Here is a 24,603-nt window from a genome sequence, read left to right as displayed (position 1 = left end):
GGCTCAGAAGTGTTTGGCAGTGCTACACCACAACACAAGTGGGAGCAGCAAAACGGCAGCACATTCAGGCTTAATTCAATAGTCAACTCTGGTACATGAGTCAAAATCAATAAACAGAATATTGATCATGCTGGTTTAGGGTTCTTTTTTCCTTTGAAAAGAGCCTTGCCAGTTGAGGGTTATTTCTTACTCCTCAAATTCTTCTTCCCCTCACCAATTTGCCTATTTTTAAACTGTCTCTGGTGAGACTTATACAATCAAAGTGCTGCTGATGATATTTTTTTTCATGAGTTTCTTCATCCAAGCCCAGAGAAAACCAGGCAAGGGATCAAAGCAGTGGAACATCCACATGCCAGGTGGACTGTGTCCCATCTGACATTTCTTCCACACACACTGTGGCATTGCTACTTGGCCACACAACTAGGAAAATTGAGATGTCTAGCCTATGCTAGCAACTTGTGACAGTTGTGGTGATGCTTTTCGGCTGCAGTGAAGAGTACATCTCTTTCCCATCTGGCCAGGGTCTGGCACATGGTTAGCCCCATTGGAAGGTATTCAACAGAGAACCCCAACTAGACAGGACTAAGAAGGAAGCAAAGCTAGAGAAAACATAAACTAGGTGATCTTAAAGGTCCCTTCCAACCCAAACCATTCTATGATTCTATGGTTATGATGTGCTGCTGTATGGCAACCTAGATTCCTCCCCCGAGAGAAAGGAAAGACAAACTCACTGGCATGAGAAAATGATGGTAGCAATAAAGTTACCATAATTATAGAGAAAACTAAAAGCTATTGGGGAAAAATCATGGACAGGAAAATCAGAAGGCAGTAGTATGATCACATCTTAAATATGCATCTGTATTTTGTTGGGCAGTAACTTTATTTGTGACACACAGATGAAAACATTCCATGTTAAAAGTTAAACAATATTAAATTACCTTGGAATCAAGTTTGAAGAAATCAAGAGTGTATGTGTCTATATTTACATCTATAACACACACACACACGTGGTTTTTCTTTGAAGTAAGTGCCTAACAGTGTAAACCATGGCTCATTCCCACTCACCCCTATGGGATTTAAGTGTCTATGAACTGGCTGGAAGGATTTAGAATCACCATTCACTGGTGATTCTAGGCAGAAATGAGGAGCAAAGGTTGTTGTGTCAGCCTAGATTTCAGAGACTATCTCACTGCAGTGCATGTCTCTCCTGAGCAGAAATAGTGAATGAGTTTGTTAGCCCTGGTAGGTCTTTGAAAAGGACTTAAATAAGCAGAGATGCTTTTCATTTATTACTAACATCTAGCTTAGTTTCTTTTGCTAACCCAAGGCAATGTAAATCAGAAAATGGGGAAAGAAGACAGGGAGCAGCCCTTTAGAAAGGTCCTGGTTAGAGTATGTCCCCATTCATGGTTTCAGCATAATTTTCTAATCCTTTCAAAGAATATATTTTCACTTCTTTTGCCTGCAAAAATGATAGCAGGCTACTTCATGAGAAACACAAAGATAACACTAGAGTATTGAGTGTCTGGCAGCTACTCACAATGGAACAGAAAAAGGCAGCATGTCAGACAGAAGGGTGTGTTCTCATGGTGGGTGAATGTTTCATGGGTGAATTCATAGATTCATGGAATGGTTTGGGTTGGAAGGGGCCTTGAAGATCATCTAGTTCCAAACCCCCTGCCATGGGCAGGGTCACCTCCTTCTAGACTGTGTTGCTCAAGGCTTTGTCCAATCTGGGCTTGAACACCTGCAGGGAGGAGTCACCTACAACCTCCCTTGGCAACATGTTCCAGTGTCTCACCACCCTCACTGTGAAAAATTTCTTTCTATTATCCAGACTAAATCTCCCTTCTTCCAGCTTCAATCCATTCCCTTTCATCCTGTCACAACAAGCCCTTGTAAGAAGTACCTTCTCAGACTTTTTGGGGTTTTTTTGTCTCACCAGCCTACCTCAGGCAGCAAAACCCCAAGACAGTTCTGCAGAGCCCATGAGAAGACAGCCCTGACAGAGGTGCTGTGTGCTTTGCTTTGCAGAGATAGCAAAAAGAGTCAGGGGAGGTAATCACCTGAGAGATGAATTGTTCAGAGAGCCGCTGATGCTCCGCAGAAGCTGGGTCATTCAGATCCTCACTGTACTGTTCACCGACAATCACGATGCTGAACTCAATCATCTGCTCAGTTACAGGTCTCACTAGCTTCTCATCCTGCTTCTTTATCTCATTATTGGTCTGGAAAGGAAGGAAAAAGGAGAAAACAGGAGCTGATTTAATGCCTTTTTGTTTTGGCCTTTGTTTGGTTTGTTGTTTTTTTCCCCCCCAAGAGGTCAATCCTCATTACTAACCACAGACACAATTCCTACCTAGCTTGGATTAACTCCATGTAGAAAGCATCTCTGGATATGTGTATGTGCATACAGTCTGCCAGCTATCAACAGCACACTACATTCCTAAGCTTGGGTCCAGACGTCTTTCTTGTGTGGACCAGAATCTTTTCCAGCTGCTACAAACCTGGAGGCTTCTCTGGCTTGTGATGGGGCAGAAAACCTGAGCCTTCTACACAGGGCTGTATGGACATGTCTACCAGGATGGTGAAGGGACTGGAACATCTGGGTGATGAGGGAAGGCTGAGAGACCTGGGGCTGTTTAACCTGGAAATAGGAAGACTAAAAGAGGATCTGATCAATGTTTACAAATATCCTAAGGGTGGGTGTCAAGAAGCAATGGTTTAAAACTGGAGCAGGGTGAATTTAGGTTGGACATCAGGAGGAAGTTCTTCACAATGAGAGTGGTAAAATACTGGAACAGGTCACTCAGGGATGTGGTGGAAGCCCCATCCCTGGCAGTCAAGGTCAGACTTGATGTGGCCTTGGGCAGCCTGATGTAGTTGAAGATGTCCCTGCTCATTGCAGAGGGCCTGGACAAGGTGACTTCTGAGGATCCCTTTCAACCCAATGCAATCTGTGAATCTGTGTCTGTTGGGGAAGCAGCATTCCAAAGCCTCTGCAAAGGAGAAAATACCTACCCAGTAAATTATCCTAAAACTTTCTGAAGTTCATGTCCTGTTTCTATGAAATCTTAATTTGTGTTAACACATAGTGCTAGTAAACTTCCTTGAGTACTATGACATGCAAATGACCACGAAGAGTATTATTTAGACAACAGAATGCTGATGCAAATGGGGAAAAAAAGAAACCAAACCACACTTACAGTAGTGTCTGCATCTTCATGGACAGTTCCACCTGCAGGACTCCCAATGGAGATCTCATGAGGGGAAGGAACGTTGGCAGCTGCATCTGAGTTTGAGACAGGGCTGTATTATTTTAGTTTGTTGGTTTAGATTTAGAATCATAGAATAGAATCATAGAATCAGCAAGGTTGGAAGAGACCTCAAAGATCATCAAGTCCAACCTGTCACCCAACACCTCGTGCCACATCCAATCCCCTCTTGAACACCTCCAGGGATGGTGACTTCACCACCTCCCTGGGCAGCACATTCCAATGGCTAACAACTCTCTCTGTGAAGAACTTTCTCCTCACCTCCAGCCTAAACTTCCCCTGGCACAGCTTGAGACTGTGTCCTCTTGTTCTGGTGCTGGTTGCCTGGGAGAAGAGATCAACCCCCTCCTGGCTACAACCACCCTTCAGGTAGTTGTAGAGAGCAATAAGGTCTCCCCTGAGCCTCCTCTTCTCCAGGCTAAACAATCCCAGCTCCCTCAGTTTTATACCCATGTGCATGTAGATGGACATACAGAAACAGTTTAGCAAGCAAAAACCCACAGCAAAAATAGGATTTCTGTTCACATTATCATGACAGAAACAACCCAGGAAACACCTGAAGAGCCTCAGGTAAAGTATTAAATACACTAATAAGAAAAAAATGCTGAGCAAATATTCTGTCTAAGCAGATCTCTGTAAAAAGGGCACAGAACTAACTCCACAAGTAGGATTTTCAATGATTCATCCAACAACAAAAAACTAGGTCAGCTTCTAACATGATCTCCAGCTCAGCAACAACATTATTTGTGGTGCAAAAAATTCACAGCTCTTTCTGAAATCTAAACATGGTCAAATTGCTCAATCTTCTAGCAGCACCAGAACAAGAGGACACAGTCTCAAGCTGCGCCAGGTGAGGCTTAGGCTGGAGGTTAGGAAGAAGTTCTACACAGAGAGAGTGATTGCCCATTGGAATAGGCTGCCTGGGGAGGTGGTGGAGTCACCATCACTGGAGGTGTTCAAGAGGAGACTTGATGGGGTGCTTGGTGCCATGGTTTAGTTGATTAGGTGGTGTTGAATAGAATAGAATAAAATAGAATAGAATTAACCAGGTTGGACTTGATGATCTTGAAGGTCTCTTCCAACCTGGTCTATTCTATGCTATGCTATGCTATGCTATGCTATGCTATGCTATGCTATGCTATGCTATGCTATGCTATGCTATGCTATTCCATTCCATTCCATTCCATTCCATTCCATTCCATTCCATTCCATTCCATTCCATAATTCAGAATCCACCCACCAGTGAAAACTCACCTCTCAAGGTGGTAACATCAGCCTCCAGAGCCGGACTTGGGGTCCCACCACTGCCAAATAAATATAAAATCAGAAATTAATATTGGGCACGATGAGAGTGAGTTATCAGATTTCTATTTATCTGTGATTCTGCTGCCACACCAAAGAGCATGCTCGCAAAATAACTTTGTCATGGTACTGCTTTGCTGATGACATTACAATTAGGCTTTACAATATTTCAGTTATCTTTTGCAGCTTAGACATTGCGCCCCTTGCATCACACGACACATCCTGTGCCCCTCCAAGCTGCTAACCTCCTTATACTCCAAATAACTTGGAGTCTTGCCCCAAAAACCACGTTTGGCCTTCTAGCAGTTCTGTAAAGGAAGCAAATGCAAGCACCAGAGACGAAACACAAAGAAAACCTGTAGTATTCCATAACACACTCAGTTTTGAAAATGCTCTCTTTTCATCACCACTTTTACTCTGCTTCTTTGGAAATCTTTGAAAGGCATTAGATTGCAAATGCAACTGTTGCACTTGCACATACATAAAACAATTTAGATAAAAATCAGATGAAGGCAGTCAGCCTGAAGAAAAACTAGCAGCTTTCACATGGCTCTTTCAGTAAACCCAAGCTCCTTGGAGCCAATTCTGTAAGCCCCAAGTAGCTGTCAAGTTAGCAAGAGTGGGGGACATGCTCTGACAGAAACAAGTCTATTCTGAATGGAATAAACAATTGTTTGGCAGATCTGTCATATTTTTCATTGCATTCAGCCCAACCTGTAAGACTGGGAGTTTAACTGCTGGCAAGAAACTGAACTTCAGCCTTCAGAAAATCACTTAAGTTGATTGCATCGAGATATTAGTCTCACTTTTAAAGGAACTGCTGTTGGCAGGCTTCACTGCAATATACACAAGTGCTCACACTGTAATTGCTAGGTTGGACTTTTGATTCATGTACTCGTTTACTGGCCTTGCAGTCTGTCTTCAAGCAAAGCTCCACTCAAGGTTGATGAATATTTCACCTCCTTCAGGATAGATGATCAATCTCTGTATCACTCAAAAAAAACAAACCCAACCTAAAACCAAAGGCTTCCAGCATCAGGCAGACAATCAGTTCCAAAGTTACATACTAAAGATACAGGGAGCACAAGTATATGATCAAACACCTATCTCAAGCACTTTTTCTCCCCCTGCCTCTCACAGACACAAAACACTCTCCAATAAACAGACCCAAAGACGAATCTGATCCCTATGCAAGCTTTAAAACGTACAGTTATTTGTGTCTGCTTCCATCTTGTGGACACTAGCACCTGCTTTGAGCCAGTACAGTGCAAGGTAACCTTCTTAGACAAGACAGCAAAACCATAATTTACTAGTGAACACAGTTTAGATAAGGTATTCTCTCTTAATCACTCTGCCAAGTAACTCCTTTAAAAACCATCAACTTCTTTCTAACTTCTTTTAACTAACCCTCCCCATAAAAATAAACCTAAATACAAATCAAACACCCCACATTAAAAGGATTTAGATTTTTCTTAAGAATGATGGTTCTGTTTGGAAAGGATTCCATTTCCTGACTTGTTTATCATCTTACAACTGAAATAAGACTTATTGCTTGATTAACTGCTCAGGTAAAATATTTTCCAGTTAGACTCATCTAACTTCAAGGATGCATTACTCTCACCAGTTTTAACAGGCATTAGATTATGTCTATATCAGAGTCTCACCAAACGATAACATAGTAAAGAAAGCATTTTATTGTGTCATGTTTAGAAGCAAATATGACTCTACTTTTCAGGAGTGGTGAAGCAATCTGGAATTTCACTCATGACAAAATGTGTGCTGTAACCAAGGTCAAAATGAAAGCTCAACAAAAGCAAAGTGAAACGGCTCTGATATACAGTTGGTAATGTTCTGTTCAGATGAAGCGCTCAAGCCCATACAGAAACACCAGCTGAGCCCTGTGTCAGCTCCCTTTTATTTGAAAGAGGGCAGAGAATGATGATCTTAGAGGTCTTTTCCAACCCAAACAATTCTATGATTCTTTGACTTGCAGTGGTAGGCTCAGAGCTCAAACTAAGACTCACAGGACTCCATCCAGCTGCACATGGATCAGTGCCGAGTATGCCTCAAGGTCCTCCAGGCCCTCCTGACCTACAGCTGCTGCCACAGAAGGCAGAGGTCACCCATGGATCCCACAACAATCTTACCAACCTGTACTTTAACTTAGGATCTCAAAAGGATCTAAATTACTATCTGACCAACAGAATTCACCACCCAGTTCTGTGGTGGGTTAGCTTCAGCTAAGGGCCACATGACCACCCATCCATTCTTTCACTCCCCCTTCTCTACAAGACAGGGAGAAAATAAGATCAAAAAGCTTCTGAGTCAAAACAAAGACAGAAAGATTGCTTACCAACTACCTCCATGGGCAAAACAGACTCAGTTTGTGGAAAATTTAATTTATTGAATATTTACACAGCTTAGGATAGTGAGAACCAAACGCTAAAACATCACATATCCTCCTCTCTTTCCCAGGCTCAGCTTCACTCCTGACTACTCTACCTGGTGCAGGCTCTGCAGGGACAGCAGTTCCTTCAGGAGATGGATCTGTTGGAGAGGGTCCAGAGGAGGGTCACAAAGATGATCAGATGGCTGGAGTGTATCTGTTATGGGGCCAGGCTGAGTGGGCTGGGTCTGTTCAGCCTGGAGAAGACTGTAGGCAGATCTTATAGCAGCCCTCTAGTACCTGAATGGGGCTACAGGAAAGCTGGGGAGGGACTTTTTGTAAGGACCTGTGGTGGCAGGACAAGGGGCAACAGTTTTAAACTAGAGCAGGGTAGATTGAGACTGGACATTAGGAAGAACTTTACTGTGGGTGGTGAGACACTGGAAGGGATTGCCCAGAGAAGCTGTGGATCCCTCATCGCTGGCAGTGTTTAAGACCTTTCTGGATGAGGCTTTGTGCAACCTGGTCTAGTGGGAAGTGTCCCTGTCTATGGCAGGGGGTGGTTGGAACTAGATGGTCTTTAAGGTCTCTTCCAGCTGAAGCCATTCCATGATTCTGTAATTCTATGAAATGTTTACCTGCTCCAGTATGAGTCCTCCTTGGACATCAGGAAATACCTGCTTCACCATGGAGTGCCTCCTCCTTTCACTGCAATGTTCCCTATGCCACCAATTTCTCATATTTTCTATTCCCTCCTCCTCTCCCTGTGCAGTGATTTTGCCTTTCTTACACAGGCTCTCCCCAAGGTGCCACCGTCATGACTGCTGGAACCAGATGGATCAGATTGTGCCCAGCTCAGAGTTGTGACAGCCTCTCTTCACAGAGTCTACCCCTGCAGCCCTTCCTCCAGCGCCTGGGCACCCACAACCAGTACAGTTGTGTCGACCAATGTACCCACAAGATTTAACTTGAAGTTTTGGGCACTGAAACAGGCTGCTCAGGGAGGTGTTTAAAAGATGCTTGAATAAGAAGCTTCAGGACATGGTCTAACAGTTGTGTACAGGGAGATGTTAGGTCCATCCACAGATGGACTTGATGTTAAGGTCTTTGGCAACCAGGTGATTCTGTGATTCTGTAGGTTGCTTCAGTTTTTAAAGGGAGAATCCTCAAAGCAGACATGAAAAAACAGAGAGAATGTTCTGGTATAAATCACAGTTTCAAAAGAGGAATGGTCTGCAAGCAGAAAAGCCCAAAATCAGCTTTCTAGAGTAGAGTACTAGTTCTTGATTAGATTACTGGTTATAGACATACCAAAATCAAGTTGTCTGCATTTGAAAGGTCCCAGAGAAGTCTCAGTTACTCACTCAAAGAAGCAGCAGCTCTCCAACAGGACACTTCCATTACTAATGTTAACTTAGGCACCAGCTTAGCCAAGTGATAGCAACCACAGGGCAAACTGGGCCATGGGGCAAGCGTGAGAGTGCTGAAAAGCAAGGTGAGAGCAAGTCCAGTGTCACTGACAGTGAGGCAAACTCATCACCTTAGTAAGGCAGCAAGAGGCCATGCTTTGTCACAGCCAGATAATCCATTCTTCCTGGCACAGAGAGGCTTTTGAACATGAGTCCCCAAGAACTAACATTTTTCTGTCAGAATTCCAGCTCACAGCTGTCTGAAAATTAAAAGCCAAGGATTTAAGTAACACCTAGTAAAACCCTAAGCAACCTAACCAAGCAAGGCCAGTCAGTTTGGTCAAATTAACAGTTACCACTTTTTCTCAGGAGGATGAAAAACACACTGTTTGAAGGAACTGTGCTATAATCAGCCTCACTTTCTGCACAGCCTTGCTTTTCATTGCTTTACCAGAACACTTCCTCAATTCTTTTTGCCTTCCTCACTTCTTGTTGCTTTCTAGTTTCCCTTAACATTATAGCTTTCATTTTTCAAACACTCTCTTTATTAATCTCAAAAAAACCCCCAGCAGCCATAGTTGTAGGTATGTCTAAGGAAGTCACTCAGAAATGCACATGACAATGCCTGTACTGGTTTGTCTGAATGTGCTGCTCTTCAAGGTAAAGACAGATTCAAATCCCCCTTCAGTCACATCACTTAAAATATAAAGGATTTCCCCCCCACACCAGGATTATTCCAGGGCCCAGGCTTTGTTTTAACTATACCTACACAAGTAAGGCACTCCAGGTGGAAGGACAACATTCCAGCAACATTTTATTGTGAATCTGAGACACAGACATTTGAATTGCAATTTCTGTTGTCCTACCTGCATGACTGATTCCCTGGGTCACCTTGGCTGAGCAGTAAGCAAAATATAAAAACATACACATATGTATGGAGAGGCAGGAAGTCATATAAACATGGAGATGTCTAAGCAGCAGAACAAACAACACTGCACTGTGTTTCCTTGGCAGAAACAACCGGTTTCAGATCACGCAGCTCTGTTAGACACCAGGATCTAGACAGGTGTACTGCAAGACCCAGAAACCCAGAGTCTCAGAAACTGATCTGAAGCAAACAGTGCTTATAGACAGCCTAGATGTATTAATACCACAAACACAGCTCACAAATACAGCCTTTACAAACCCCATGGTATGTACTTGTGTGTGACATCAGTCGTGCCAGGAAAACACCTCAATAGGTTCCAGTCCACCAAAGCAAACACAGAGTCCCACTGACTCGCAGGCAACTGCGGAGTCTAAACAAGCTCTTTATGTGCAACCATACTGTGTAATTAAGGAGAAATACCACTCCTGGACCTGTCAAATGGGACATGGGTGATACCATTTCATATTTCAAATCTTATAAAGGTAGTAGTTGCTTTTTTATCTATGTTACTCCTCAAGGTTTAACACAGGCTCAACTCTATGGTTGAAGAATGTAACATAGAATCATAGAATCAACAAGGTTGGAAAAGACCTCAAAGCTCATCAGATTTGTACTACATTCTGGACATCCATCAGTTTATCAAGGGTTGATATAATTGTTTCATCAGTTTGAATGTCCTGAAGTCTAATTTGCTCTGTCAAACCTGTATTTATTCTTTAAATATATCATTTTAATGCTCCTATTTCACAAAGGAGGGGGGGAAAAACCCATTTTATAGTTTGATTTTCTCCTTTTAACACAAATTCTTGAACATAAGCACATTCCTGCACATAAGCAAGTATGTGATTTCAGAAGGATTTTTATCCTACATGCGGATGCAAGACTGAGGCTTGTATTGAGAAGCTTTTCCTTTTAAATTGTACTTGCATTCCTCTTAATTTTTATTTAGATAGCTCTGGAATGTAGATCTCTTTTGGTTTCAGTTAAAGCAGGACAAACCTTTCACATTTGCTACCTGACAGTAGGGAGCACAAAAGAAAATCCACAGCTGAAGGTAAAGCTGAGCAGAAGGTCAAACATTTCTGAAACAAGGAATACCATTGCCAAGTCCACATGCAGACAGTAAAGGAACTCAGGTATGTTTCTACTTCACTGCAGGCAGAACTGCTGAACTCTTGAAATGATCCTAGCACTGGAAGAAAAATTCTTTTTCTTTCATGAAGCAAATTTAGATAAGCAATACAAAATTTGAGTTGAAACATCATCAGTCATTGCTGCCACCACTGATGAAGGATGGATCCTAAACTTGCCAATGAGCTTTGAAGCAGAGAACAAGGGAAGTCAGGACATGATTTATCGTGGCTAATTTTAGTGAGTCCTGAATCAGCAAGTAGCAATTAGAAAGGACACATGCTTCTGTTTCACTTCTGAAGGAGTAAAAAAGTAGTACATTATATTCATCCTCTTCAATTGGCCCATATCTCTTTCTCAGTATGTCATTGCATACAAAGCACTGAAGCAAGGCTATGATGCCAGGAGAGGTTTAGGTTGGATGTTAACAAATACGATTGCCCAGGGAGGTGATGGAGTCCCTGAAGGTGTTCATGAATCACAGAATAAAACAGGTTGGAAGAGACCTCCAAGATCATCAAGTCCAACCCATCAGCAAACACCATCTAATCAACTGGACCATGGCACTAAGTGACTCATCCAATCTTTTCTTAAACACCTCCAGGGATGTCGACCCCACCACGTCCCTGGGCAGCCCATTCCAGTGGCAAATCACTCTTTCTGTGAAGAACTTCTTTCTAAGATCAAGCCTAAACTTCCCCCTACACAGCTTGAGACTGTGTCCTCTTGTTCTGTTGCTGGTTGCCTGGGAGAAGAGACCAACTTCGACCTGTTTACAACCACCCTTCAGGTAGCTGTAGAGAGCAATAAAGTCTCCTTTAAGTCTCCTCTTCTTCAGGCTAAACAACCCCAGCTCCCTCAGCTGCTCCTCATGGGGCTTGTGCTCCAGACCCCTCACCAGCTTTGTTGCCCTTTTCTGGACACATTCAAGCAACTCAACATCTTTCTTGAATTGAGGGGCCTAAAACTGGACACAGTACTCAAGGTGAGCCTAACCAGCGCTGAGTACAGGGGCAGAATGACTTCCTTGTGTGGACATGGCACTTTGGGACATGGTTTAATGGCTGTGATAGTGTAAGGTCAGTGGTTGGACTTGGTGATCTTAGAGGTCTTTTCCAATCAAAACAATGCAATGATTCCCTGAGAAAAAACTTCTATACCCAAAGTGTTCTCAAAGACTGAAACAGGCTGCCCAGGGAAATGGTTGAGTAACCATTCCTGGATGCATTTAAAAGCCATCTAGATATGGGGCTCAAGGATATAGCGTAGCAGTGGCCCTAGTAGAGTTAAAAAATTATTGGCCTTGATGATTCTGGAGGTCTTTTACAACCACAGTGATTCTGTGATAAAAGCTCTATTTTTCTACTGCAGCAGTTTTGTGCTGCTCCTTTGCCTTCAGCTGATTCCTGAGATCTAGCCTTTGACCCCTCAGGAACTAGGCAAATTAGACAGTTAGACTGTCCAATGGTCATGAGGTATACTCCAATATTAAGAGAACAAAAATCATTACAAAGTCCCAGTAGCCTAATGAATAAAGCAATCATTAACAGCTGTTTAGTCAATGTAGTGCTTCCACACTTCCAATGGGAGCAACACTACAACATCCACTGGGCTCCTTTATACACGTCTAGACTATGAACCATGCATTACTTTTGCTTTGAGGTTTTCACCTCAGTGGTACTTAGTTTAATCTCTCAGTTCCTTAGGAGGCCAGGCTGCATGGATGATGCACTGGCCTTAAGGGAAGCAACTTCCATCCCGTGGTTACGCAATGGTCGGTAATGCTGGGATTGAGAGTTATTCTGGGAAGGAAACAACACAAGTGCAGCCATCTTGCTGTAGGCCACACTAAAACTGTCCTAGCTTCTTCCTGCACCCAGCTTCTTCCACCTAGAGACACAGCACTGACAGCCAGGTAGGATTAGATGAAATGTATCACATTATTCAAGTCACAGCTTCAGTTCTGCAGCTGGTTATTTGCTTTCATATAGAAGCATATATAGTAGCATCATTAAAACAACCAACAGATATCACACCCTTCTCTTTCCTTCCAGATCAACATCAATGTTAAAGTTGTCAGTTTAAAATGAAAGTCTAAATTTCTTAGGTTAAAAATAGAAAATTTCAATTTCTTAGCTCAGTAATTTAAATTAAGTTTCTTACCTTAAATTTCTTGGCTTAAAATTTAATTTTTTTTAGCTGGAATAGAAATTTCTTGGCTTAAAATTTAAATTTCTTAGCTGGAATTGAAATTTCTTGGCTTAAAATTTAAATGTCTTAGCTGGAATGGAAATTTCTTGGCTTAAAATTTAAATTTCTTTGCTGGAATAGAAATTTCTTGGTTTAAAATTTAAATTTCTTAGCTGGAATTGAAATTTTGTGGCTTAAATTTTAAATTTTTTAGCTGGAATTGAAATTTCTTGGCTTAAAATTTAAATGTCTTAGCTGGAATTGAAATTTCTTGGCTTAAAATTTAAATTTCTTCACTGGAATTGAAATTTCTTGGCTTACAATTTAAATTTCTTGGCTTGAAATTTAAATTTCTTGGCCTGAAATTTAAAATAAATTTCTTGGCTTGCATTTTAAATGTAATTTCTTAGCTGGAAAAATTTACATTTATTAGCTTAAAATTTAAATTTCTTACCTGAAAATTTAAATTGGTTAGCTTTAAAATTACATTTCTTACCAGAAAAATTAAATTTATTGGCTTAAACTTTAAATTTTGTAGCTGAAAGTTTAAATGTGTTAGCTAAAATTTTAAAATTTCTTACCTGCAAATTTAAATTCATTAGCTTAAAATTTGAATTTTTAACCTGAAAAAAATAAATGTATTAAAATTTAAATTTCTTTCCTTGAAAGAGGAGGACCACGTGGCTCAGTTGGAAGGGCATGAGACTCTGAGTGTTGAGATTGTGGGTTTAAGCCTGCAATGGGCAGTGATGTCCTTGTTTTTTTACTGGCCTGCATTAGCAATAGTGTGGCCAGCAGGAGCAGGGAGGTCATTCTGCCCCTGTACTCTGCATTGGTTAGGCCACTCCTGAGTACTGTGTCCAGTTCTGGGCTCCTCAGTTTAAGAAGGACATCGAGACACTTGAGCGTGTCCAGAGAAGGCCAACAAGGCTGGGGAGAGGCCTTGAGCACAGGCCCTATGAGGAGAGAACCAGAACAAGAGCACACAGTCTCAAGCTGTGCCAGGGGAGGTTTAGACTCGAGGTGAGGAGAAAGTTCTTCACTGAGTGAGTCGTTCGTCATTGGAATGTGCTGCCCAGGGAGGTGGTGGAGTCACTGTCCCTGGAGGTGTTCAAGAGGAGATTGGATGTAGCACTTGGTGCCATGGTCTAGTCATGAGGTCTGTGGAGACAGGTTGGACTCAATGATCCTCAAGGTCTCTTCCAACCTTAGTTATACTGTGATAATGTGATACTGAGAGGCTGAGGTAGCTGGGATTGTTTAGCCTGGAGAAGAGGAGGCTCAGGGGTGACCTCATTGCCCTCTACAACTACCTGAAAGGTGGTTGTAGCCAGGAAGGGGTTGGTCTCTTCTCCCAGCCAACCAGCACCAGAACAAGGGGACACAGTCTCAAGCTACGCCAGGGGAAGTTTAGGCTGGAGGTGAGGAGAAAGTTCTTCACCGAGAGAGTTGTTTATCATTGGAATGTGCTGCCCAGGGAGGTGGTGGAGTCACCATCACTGGAGGTGTTCAAGAGGGGATTGGACGTGGCACTTGGTGCCATGGTCTAGTCATGAGATTTGTGGTGACAGGTTGGACTCAATGATCCTCGAGGTCCCTTCCAACCTTGCCAATACTGTGATACTGTGAATTTAAACTTATTACCTTACCATTTAAATATATCACCTTAAAATGATGTTAAAATTTGTTAGCTGAAAATTAATTTGAAATTTCTTAGCATAAAATTAATTTAAAGCTTTTTAGCTTCAAATTCTTTTGATGCTTCTCCATTCAAAATCAGTTTAAAATGTCTCCATTTAAATTTCTTTTAAAATATCTTAATTTCAAATGATTTTAAATGTGCTTAGTTTAAAATTGATGTTAAACTTCTTAATTAAGAACTTCTTTCACAGCAACAATTATTTCTGAGCCAAAAAGAAATTGGTGAAAGCTCATAAAAGGAAAATATTCCATTAGTTTCTTATGCCTGGGCTGTGCTCTGCAAATTAGCCTACTGTAAAATTTTCTATGTTCTTAGCAGCGGGAAAGCAGAAATATGCCTGGGGCTATGCCTCTAGACTGAAGTGATTGCTTCTGAACTCTGAGAAATTTGAGGTCAGGAGAGGACAGCTAGTACAGGTCTCCTGTGGGCTACAAAAATGTTGAGAAGACTGAAACATTAGGAGGAAAGACTGAGAGATTTGGGGCTTTTGGGGGGCTTTTTGGGCTGGAGAAGACTGAGGGGGGATCTCATCAGTGATGATTGATATATAAAGGGCAGGTGTCAGGAAGATGGCATCAGTCCTTTTTTCAGTGGTGCCCAGTGACAGGACAAGGGGTAATGGGCACAAACTTGAACATAAGAAGTTCCATCTAAACATAGAATCATAGAATCAACAAGGTTGGAAAAGACCTCTTTAATTTAAGGGTGCTGGAGCACTGAAACAAGCTGCCCAGAGGTGGTGGAAGCTCCATCTCTGGAGACATTCAAAACCCTCCAGAGCACTTTCCTGTGTAACCTTCTTCAGGTGAATCTGCTTTGGCAGGGGGGTTGGACTCAATGATCTCCAGAGGTCCCTTCCAATCCCTACCACACTGTGATACTGTGACATGTTAGAGCACCCCTGGCAACATAGGAATCTCACTTGAACATCTCATCCAGATACCTAAAGCTGGTGATTTAGGACAGCTCTGCCATCCCTTGAAATCAGAGATAGCACAACTGGATACAGCATTGACCTGCACTGCACATGTGGGTCAGCAGGTGATGGCAGCACTGCCCAGGAAATGGCAGAACTGTGCTCACATCTGCTTCCACAGTGTTGAAGACCAGGCTGGATGAGGCTTTGAGCAGCTTGGTGTAGTGAGAGGTGTCCCTGCCCATCACAGGGGAATTGGAAGTAGATGATCTTTAAGATCCCTTCCAACTCAAGCCAATCTATGATTCTGTGATAGGACACTAGATTTCTCACCCTGTGTGTTGGGGACTGGGGGTGATGGTGGGTTGGGTGCTTATTCTGACTTCTTACAGAACATTTTGAAAAGGCCATCATTTCACTCTGATCTATACTGGGAAGTCTAGTATATTTCTGCAGCAAATAATGATCTTGACTCTTGGAAATACTGAGATGGCGCGTTCACTCTTGATGGAAGGTGTCCACAGTTAGGTGAGACATCTTCTAGCCATGACAGCCAGTCATGGCTTTGTTTTTATACAACCCTGGCTTACAAACTTCACCTCTCACACCATGAATGCTCTAAGATGTCCAGAACAGTGTTAGAATAAACTTGGGGGTTTTAACACTGCCAAAAGAGTTTATATTAACTTCTTCCTGATGCTTCATTATCCAGAGCAAATCTCTCTTACTGCTCCAGCCCTGTATCACTCCCTGTATGCTATAAAACACCATCATATCCAAACACAAGACAAACAACAACTTTTAGAGGAAAAAAATAGTAAAACCAAAGTTTGAACTGACAGTGGTAACACAGATCACACCTAAAAGCTATGAATGGTCTGAAGTAAAATATACTGGGGACAAAAGCAGTGTATTTTTGAGAGAGCTCTCTGAGAATTCCCATCCATCTCCATTCAACAGGAAGCAAGTTCTCAGATGGTTAGACATGGTTAGACAATTGGGGTCATTGATGACCCTGGTCTAGTGAAAGGTGTCCCTGCTCATGGCAGTGGGGCTGGAACTAAATGACCATCCAACCCACTCTATGATCTTATTTATTTGGTAAATTTTGCCAGTGGTCCACTGGAGCCCCTTTAATGCTTATCACAAAGCACTTATAATATGGCTTTTCTATGAGATCAATCCCTGTGGTCCACCTCTCAATCAAAAGTTGGGCTTTTTGTGTTTTTCAGTTGTTTGGTCCAATGACTCTAAATCAGCGATGGCTTTACCTCCTCTCCTGTATCTCTGCATTCCCTCAGTTTCCTGAATGATCACATGGAGGGACACAGTAAGATTTCAGACCCAAAGCTCCTCAGAAATACTAAGTTTTTCACAACCTTCAACATTCAAACTGAGATAACTGTATCTCTGAATGCCCATTTTCTGAGAAGATATAGTTTCAGTCACAGAAAGAGCCAATCTAGAGAATCACAGAGTGGTTTGAGTTGAAAGGGACCTTGAAGATCACCTAGTTCCAACCCCCCTGACATTGGCAGGGACTTCTTCCACTAGACCTGATTGCTGAAGGCCCTATCCAATCTGGCCTTGAACAGCTCCAGAGAGGGTTGAACAACACCTCCAAGGAAGTTGGAACACCTCCAGGGCATGACTGATGCTAATGAGAAAGAACTGGACTGGTAAAACTTACAAGGACAAGATTGTTGTAATTTTTGATTCATTTTCTCTTGGAAAAGAAAAGCAAATAAAAGTTGGTCAATGCTGCATCCTTAACACTAGGCTCTGAACAGATGTACACTATCCAGGCGTCCTGAAGGCTTCAGGAAGTGCTCTTGTCAGAGCTTAACAGGATGGAGAGAAACAGGATGGAGATCTTAGGAATCACTTTACCCTTATTGTCCTATTAATTTTAATATCTGATGCTGTGGTGATTAAATCATTCTGAGATACCTAATTCAGGAAGTTGGGGGTTACTCTTCATAGTAAATGAGAAGAGCAATCTCATATTTATCATAGCTTTACAAGGCCTGTAAAGCAGGGAACATAATCAGCCAGTTTTTTCAGAAGAGTTCAGCTCTAGGGTATTTGGGTTTGAATTGTTCTAAAAATAACAACAGCTTAGATAAAGTTCTGGGTAGGGAGGCAGTAGTCATTTGAACTGATTTTCCTTTGAGTTCAAAAAGGACATTGAAAAAAACAAGTCAAGTTCAGATTTTCTTTGGTAAAAAGCCACCAAAATTCAGAATGATTTCCCTTTTTCCTGCTTTGTTAAAAGTGTTCCAAGGAGCCCCAGCAGCCAGTTCCCTTGCAACTGTTTCTACAGCACATCTCTCAAAAGTGGTTTTAAAAAACCTTGTGATTTGGGGGGCTGTTGGTTGCTTTGTTTTGATAATGACACCCAAAATTACATTAAAGGTTCTTGGGAAAGGCTCACAGGATAACCAGGACGCTGACACAAGTAACTAAGGACACATCCCCTTCCCAAAATAGATTTCTCCCACTAAACCTCTTCAGGTAAATAGCCTGAACCCGTGCCCAACAGCCACCAAGGTGATGATACACTTAAGCATAAGTACAAGCCCTCGACTGGCTGAGATATTTTCAGCATGCCAAGCATGACAGGATAGAGCTTCACATGCCAGGACTTCTAAACTGGAGCAGCATAGATTTAAGCTGGATATTAGGAGGAGGTTCTTCACAATAAGGGTAATGAAATACTGGAAGAGGTTACCCAGAGATGTGGTGGAGGCCCCAGCCCTGGAGGCAATCAAGATCAGACTCGATGTGACCCTGGGCAGCCTGAACTAGTTGAAGATGTCCCTGCTCACTGCAGGAGGGTTAGAAGAGATGACCTTTGAGGGTCCCTTCCAACCCAATGTGGTTTGTTATTTTATGATTCTCTTGTACAAAGGTGAATTTGGTGCATCTTCAGTGCACAAATCAGCTCCAGCAGCAGGAGGAGTTCTCTCTGATTCAGACAAAGCTTTCTCTAATTCCAACAAGGGCAAATCTTCCCCAGCATTTTTTTAAGAAGAAAAATCACTTACCCACATGACCAATCAGTGCAGGAGCTGAGAAGAAAAAGAAAGAAAAAGTTAGAAAATGTCAGAACTCAGCCCAGCTGTCATCCCCCAAAAGAAAACAATGCCAGGCAAACACAGACACTCACCTGCCCATTGCTTCTTTCATAGAGGACAGTTTCTGGAAAGCAAACAAACAAATCCTAAGTATATTTGAATATCATAAGGTGAAAGGAATTGAAATGCAGTCTATACCATTTTGTTTCCTCCCCTTTGCCCACATAGTTACCTTTATTGTGTTCTCTGTTCATTCATTGAATTAAAAATTGATTACCAAAGCCCCTGATGAAAGGATGGGTCCTACATTTCCAAGCCACAAGTGAAACTCCAAAGGTAAAGAGCACTAAGTTTGTCAGAATATGCATTGCTGCATTTTCCTGTGTTGTTCTGCAGAAACAGCATTCTCTCACCTTAGAGGAAGCTGGGCCCCTCAGTTTAGGAAAGATGTTGACTTGCTGGAATGTGTCCAGAGAAGGGCAATGAGGCTGGGGAGTGGTTTGGTGCACAAGCCCTATGAAGAGAGGCTGAGGGAGCTGGGGTTGCTTAGCCTGGAGAAGAGGAGGCTCAGGGGAGACCTTATTGTTCTCTGTGACTACCTGAAGGGAGGTTGTAGCCAGGTGGGGGTTGGTCTCTTCTCCCAGGAAACCAGCACCAGTACAAGAGGACACAGCCTCAAGCTGCACCAGGGGAGGTTTAGGCTGGATGCTAGGAAGAAGTTCTTCACAGAAAGAGAGATTGGCCATTGGAATGTGCTGCCCAGGGAGGTGTTGGAGTCACCATCCCTGGAGGTGTTTAAGAAGAGACTGGATGTGGCACTTGGTGCCATGGTTTAGTTGATTAGATGGTGTTGGGTGATAGGTTGGACTCTATGATATCAGCTAGATTCTGCACCCACCTTTACAATCAGACTTCGGTGCTCCTCAGACTGACTGAAGTTCATGCCCATTTCAAAGATACTCATTGTTCCTTCTTCACACAGGCTCATCCAGGTGTGATATTCTTCTCTCTCTGGCAGTCTATCCCAGAATGTCTTGAAGACCTCCCAGACTGTTTCCTGACACACTGAAAGCACACGAAAGGGGTCTGGTGTTAGTACAACAGGAGTGCTTCCATGATATGGGTAGCCATGAGAGTATTGCCCAAAAGTTGTACACATTTCAGTACATTAATATATAGAATACAGTGAGTTTACACCAACAGGTTAATGTGTAGAGACCAACAATGAAGGTCTGGTGGATCTTCCACACTCATACTACTTCTCTCCCTGATTTATTAGTGAAGTAATTACTTCATAAAAGAAAAACAATGTAGAGAACATACTTGTTTCCTAAAAACCATGAAGAAGGAGGCTTATGAGAAGTGGCTGAGGAAACTGAGATTGTTAAGACTGAAGAATCATAGAATCAATAAGGTTGGAAGAGACCTCAGAGATCATCAAGTCCAACCTGTCACTCAACACCTCATAACTACTAAACCATGGCACCAAGTGCCATGTCCAATCTAAGATCATTGAGTCCAACCCTTAAAAGCAATGGCTTTATAAATAATAATTTTAGAAACTGTTTTCTATGCAGTTGCACCCTTAAAGATGAGCTGATTTTGGCACTATGTGGAAAAAGCTCTTTTTTCCACTTCCAATTTCAGTTTACAAGAGGAATTGAGACCGTTTCTCCATTGTGAAGCTCTACAGATACACAGATCTCTTTCATTTTCATGCCACACTCCTGACAGGTTTCCCACATGGAGATAAGCCTTGTAGCTCATTTGATATAGAATCACAGAATTGTTTTGGTTGGGAAAGACCTCTGAGATCACTGACTCCAAGAACAAAATCCTCAAACTGCATTGTTAACTGTCAGTAGCATATTACTGCTTTAGTACCCACCCAGCTTCCAGGCACCTAACTTCATCTGTAAGACACAGCAATTGGGTAAGGAAGATTAAAGATTATTCCAATCAGTTTTGCTTATGTAGCATCTTCATTAATCAGAAGTAAATAGCCAAACTGACAAGCATCCATTCACCTCTCATGTTCCCCCTCAAGTTATCCTTTCTTCCTCAGGAATTGGGGAAGCAAACTCTTAGAGAGAGAGACAACCTTTCCATATTACTCCTGCAGAGATCCCAGGCAATAAAGCCATAATCCTTTCCTTGGATTTCTGGATCCTGCTTGGAGTACTAATAAGCTTCCTGAAGCAGAATGACATCTGTAATATCCTCTCTACCATACCACTCATAACAGCTTGGCCTCTAAGAAAAGGCCAAAGCCTAGTTTCAAATCCAGAACCCTACACTAAGGAATACATCTTTTCAGTGGTACTTCTATCTTATGTTCCAGCTAATGAATCTTTCACTCCAAGTGCAACATTGCAGGGCAACAATCCTGCAATGAGATTATTCCCTGTGGTTGGGATAAGTCCTCAGCAGGCTATCAGTAAGAGTTGAAGCTATGAAAAAATAGCTTGTAAATACCCTGCAAATGCTCTAATTCTACACTTTTCAAATGACAATAGACAAAGTGTTGGCTTTATAGTTCCAAGTAATAATTAGCAGCAATAATTGAAGGCAATTTTCCTTAATGCTCTTAAGTTTAATCCCTTTTTTAGAATAAATGTGATGAGACACTGTCTTGCCTGAATGCAAGCTGTTGCTGTATGAACAGTTGTCCCAATCAGCTCCCAATAGATTAAGGATTTGTTGTGTGTCCTTTCTTTTGGAATTAAGACACCCCACTGAATCGCAGTCCCAAAGGCTTTGTGCCATCTGTGGGCTCCAAGCCCATTAATCAGACCTAAGCTGTCAGAACAGGGTCATATTTTCTGTGGAAGGAGGAAAGGGGACACAGAAATGAAGTCTCATTCTGTCCTTTCTGGCCTGTGTCCTATATAACCATTTCCACTGCAGCAAGCAGTACCAAGTTGAACAACAGTCCTGGGAGGCATCAAAAGAATCGTGACCAGCAGGACGAGGGAGGTGATCCTCCCCCTCCACTCCGCTCTTGTGAAACCCCATCTGGAGTACTGTGTCCAGTTTTGGTGCCCCCAACACAAGAAGGGCATGCATCTGTAGAAGAATGGTCCAACTGAAGCTATCAAGATGATCAGAGGGCTGAGAGGGAGAGGGCTGGAGAACCTACCCTATGAGGACAGGCTGCAAGTGTTAGGGCTGTTCAGCCTAGAGAAGGAAAGGCTCTGAAGAGGACTTATAAGCAGCCTTCCAGTACCTGAGGGGGCTAGAGAAAAGATGGAGAGGAACCTTTTACAAGGGCTTGTTGTGGTAGGATGAGGGGAAATGGCTTTGAGCTGGGAGAGGGGAGATTTAGACTGGATATTAGAAAGAAATTCTTTACAGTGAGGGTGATGATACACTGGAACAGGCTGTCCAAGGAGCTTGTGTTGAAGGCCAGGTTGGACAGGGCTTTGAGCAACCTGGTCTAGTCCAGGGTGTCCCTGCCCATGGCAGAGGGGCTGGAACTAGATGATCTTTAAGGTCCTTTAAACCCAAACCATTCTATGATAACATGGTTCAAACTGATTCTGTATTTGGAAGGAAAAAGGATGGCCCTTTTCTTTCTCCCAGATAGTCTGAGAGTTTATTAGTTCTGACACAGAGGGAGGGATTAAAAGCTCCAGGCAAACATCTATGACAACTGCCATGTAAACACTTGTTAGCCTTGCCCAGGAAACTGCACCCTCAGTGATGGTGAACTGCTGGCCACATATAGTCACCCTGCAGTCTTGTTGACATGCAGTCTATCTTGTCCTTGTCCTGTCTACTCCAACTGGCCAGTTTGTAAATCAGGGGATTGCTTTAACCCAAGAACCATAGCCAGGCATGCTTACTGATGGTGTTCAAGAGCAAATCTGTAGTTTCAGTCTTTCTTTCTTTCTTCTCAGACACCTCTTCAGTGTTTTGTAGTTAGATTAGAGCTGCCCCTCCAACCACAGGAAAAGAACAGCAGTTTCTTCAGTGTGCTTCAAAGCATGCTCATGTTAGGAAAGAGACAAGCATGATTCCATCTCCCATCTTTCCTCCAGGTATGTCAAAGAGGGAGCCAGTTCTTATCATGGCTTGACTGATGTAGCCACTCCAGGAACTGAAGAGACACCACCCCCAACAGTGCATTCAAGTTCCCTAATGAATGTGTTTAGCTTTCTTTTAACTTGAAGGTGGAGACCAAACCCTTGGCAAGTTTTTGACTATCTACTGGTGAGGGAAGTTTTCCAAAGTTTCTTATCAACCAATTGTGGAGAGCTCCCCTATGAGAAAGCTCATTTTTCATAGCTAGATTCATAAACATGCTGAGACTCTGTAGACAAAACTTGGAGACACAAAAATGCAAACTGAGTTAAAAGTGACTCAACTGGAAGCTTCCGTAAACAGCTGCAATTTATGGTATAAAAATAATTCACTACCATTCCTTTCTGACTTTCCAGCAACTTGCAAGTGTCTGTGCCACTCACACAATCTGCATGTGATGACAGCAAATGAACCAACTTAAAAACAAAAGCTCCTTGAAATCAAAACTGAACATAAAGGCAAAATGAGAATCGGCAGGGGAGGCAAGGAAGACATGGAACAGATTTGCCAGTAAGCTTTCTGCTTAGCAATGCAACTTTGAATTTTAAATGCAAAATTGTTAAGAAGGTAGGAAATAGAAAACAAATTGCACTATCAGAGCTTGCAATAAACTGGCAGGAGCCCAACAGTTCAGAGCTATGTCTGAAGCTGCTCGCTTAATAGAGTAAAATTTGCTAACATACTCCAACCATTAAGCAAATCTGCTGTGCAGGCTTTGTGTTATGACCTTTCCAGGAATTAGGTTTCCTAAGACTAGCTGTAAAACCTTTCCAAACCAGCCAAGCATCTAGGTTCAGGAAGAAACTGCAGAGCAGACCCATCTGAATGGCACGTCACACCTCATGGTATGAGAGAAGAGCTTGCCTTCATGGCTAGATCTCACACCAAACTTTCACTAACCTGCTCCAAGGGTAGCCACAGGCACAGGTATATGGGACAGCATTAGCAACACCAGGTCCTGGAGGAGACAGGATTTGCAGTGAGGCCTCTAATCCCTGGCAAACAATACTGATTAAAAGCATCATAAAATCGAGATCAATCTTTTAAGGTAGTGAGCTAAGAGCCTTGAAGCTACACGTGGGTGTGAGGGTAAGCTCCTCTTGAAATGACTTCCTTCATCCTATGGCTGCTGTAATAAGCAACTTTTATTTTAGTGTTAACTGATCTCTTGGTCACTTTGCCATTTTCCTTTGAAGAATTCAAATGTTAAGAAATAAAAAAGGATCATATTCATGAGACAGCGAGAGGCTCCCTGCTACAGAGATGAGATGCAACCATTCCAGCTGTCTAGAGGAAAAGAAGCAGGTGTGCAGAAGATGTGTCAGAATTCAAACCAAGAATGCCACTTCAATATCTGAAGGGGACCTACAAGAAAACTGGGAAGGGGCTGTCTACAAGGGCATGTAGCTGTAGGACAAGGGGCAATGGTTTTGAACTAGAGTAGCGTAGATGTACATTGCACATTAGGAGGAAGTTCTTTACATTGAGAGTGGGAAAATACTGGAACAGGTTGCCCAGAGATCTGATTGAGGCCCTGTCCCTGGAGACATTCAAGATCAAACTTGATGGGGCCCTGGGCAATTTGATCTAGTTAGAGATGTAAGTATTCAGTGCAGAGGGGTTGGACAAGATCACCTTCCAGGGTCCCTTCCAACACCAACAGCTTGTTCTGAAAATTTTCTCCAAAGTCCATTTTACATGCATGTACTACATTTTACATGGACTCCATCCTGAAAGGTCTCAAAAGTCAATTAACTCATCACTGAAACAATCATCTTCAAGTTAAGAGAGGAGGTAGGAGAAATTGAAAGGTCAGCATGTTTGGCCTGTGCCTTTGTGCTCACTTCCACTTGAGAAACATGGAGTAGGCACTTCAAGTAGGCAAGATCTTGACTTTTAAAGGCCAAAACAGATTTCAAAGGCTGACTCAGAAAGCCAGATGTGTAGTAAGATCATGTGGATCCCAGCATATGTACTCCAGAAGCCAACACGCTCAGCCATTGGAAGGTAACCTGCTTCAAGTGCAGTGCTTATGCTTAAATAATACAAATAATAGAGAATCTCCTGAAAAGCTACATTGTCTTGTGACAAAAAATTTCCATATAGGCAGGCACAAGCACTTTCCAGTTCTAGAAACATGCACTGAGGGGAGATAAAAAGTTTCTTTGAAGCTTCCTTTCCAAAAGGCTTCTTCATTGTTTTCA

At 42.4% G+C, this 24,603-nt stretch overlaps 1 protein-coding gene across 1 annotated transcript in view; it reads right to left on the bottom strand.

The window, feature by feature from the left end:
• The window catches only part of IMPG2 (interphotoreceptor matrix proteoglycan 2), a 113,069-nt gene that overhangs the window by 84,954 nt on the left and 3,512 nt on the right, over positions 1-24,603 (bottom strand). The window contains exons 3-9 of the mRNA XM_054163897.1: positions 19,215-19,381; positions 18,409-18,440; positions 18,287-18,310; positions 9,239-9,268; positions 4,530-4,579; positions 3,207-3,292; positions 2,067-2,228 (exon numbers count right to left, since the gene is read on the bottom strand). Of these exons, the coding sequence (XP_054019872.1) occupies positions 2,067-2,228; positions 3,207-3,292; positions 4,530-4,579; positions 9,239-9,268; positions 18,287-18,310; positions 18,409-18,440; positions 19,215-19,381 (551 nt within the window). The remainder of the gene's footprint in view (positions 1-2,066; positions 2,229-3,206; positions 3,293-4,529; positions 4,580-9,238; positions 9,269-18,286; positions 18,311-18,408; positions 18,441-19,214; positions 19,382-24,603) is intronic.

This window comes from Dryobates pubescens, chromosome 8 (genome assembly GCF_014839835.1).
Source record: "Dryobates pubescens isolate bDryPub1 chromosome 8, bDryPub1.pri, whole genome shotgun sequence".
In the NCBI taxonomy this organism is placed as follows: domain Eukaryota; kingdom Metazoa; phylum Chordata; class Aves; order Piciformes; family Picidae; genus Dryobates; species Dryobates pubescens.
The sequence above is the reverse complement of the archived record's forward strand: the minus strand, read 5'-3'. Positions and strand labels throughout refer to the sequence as shown.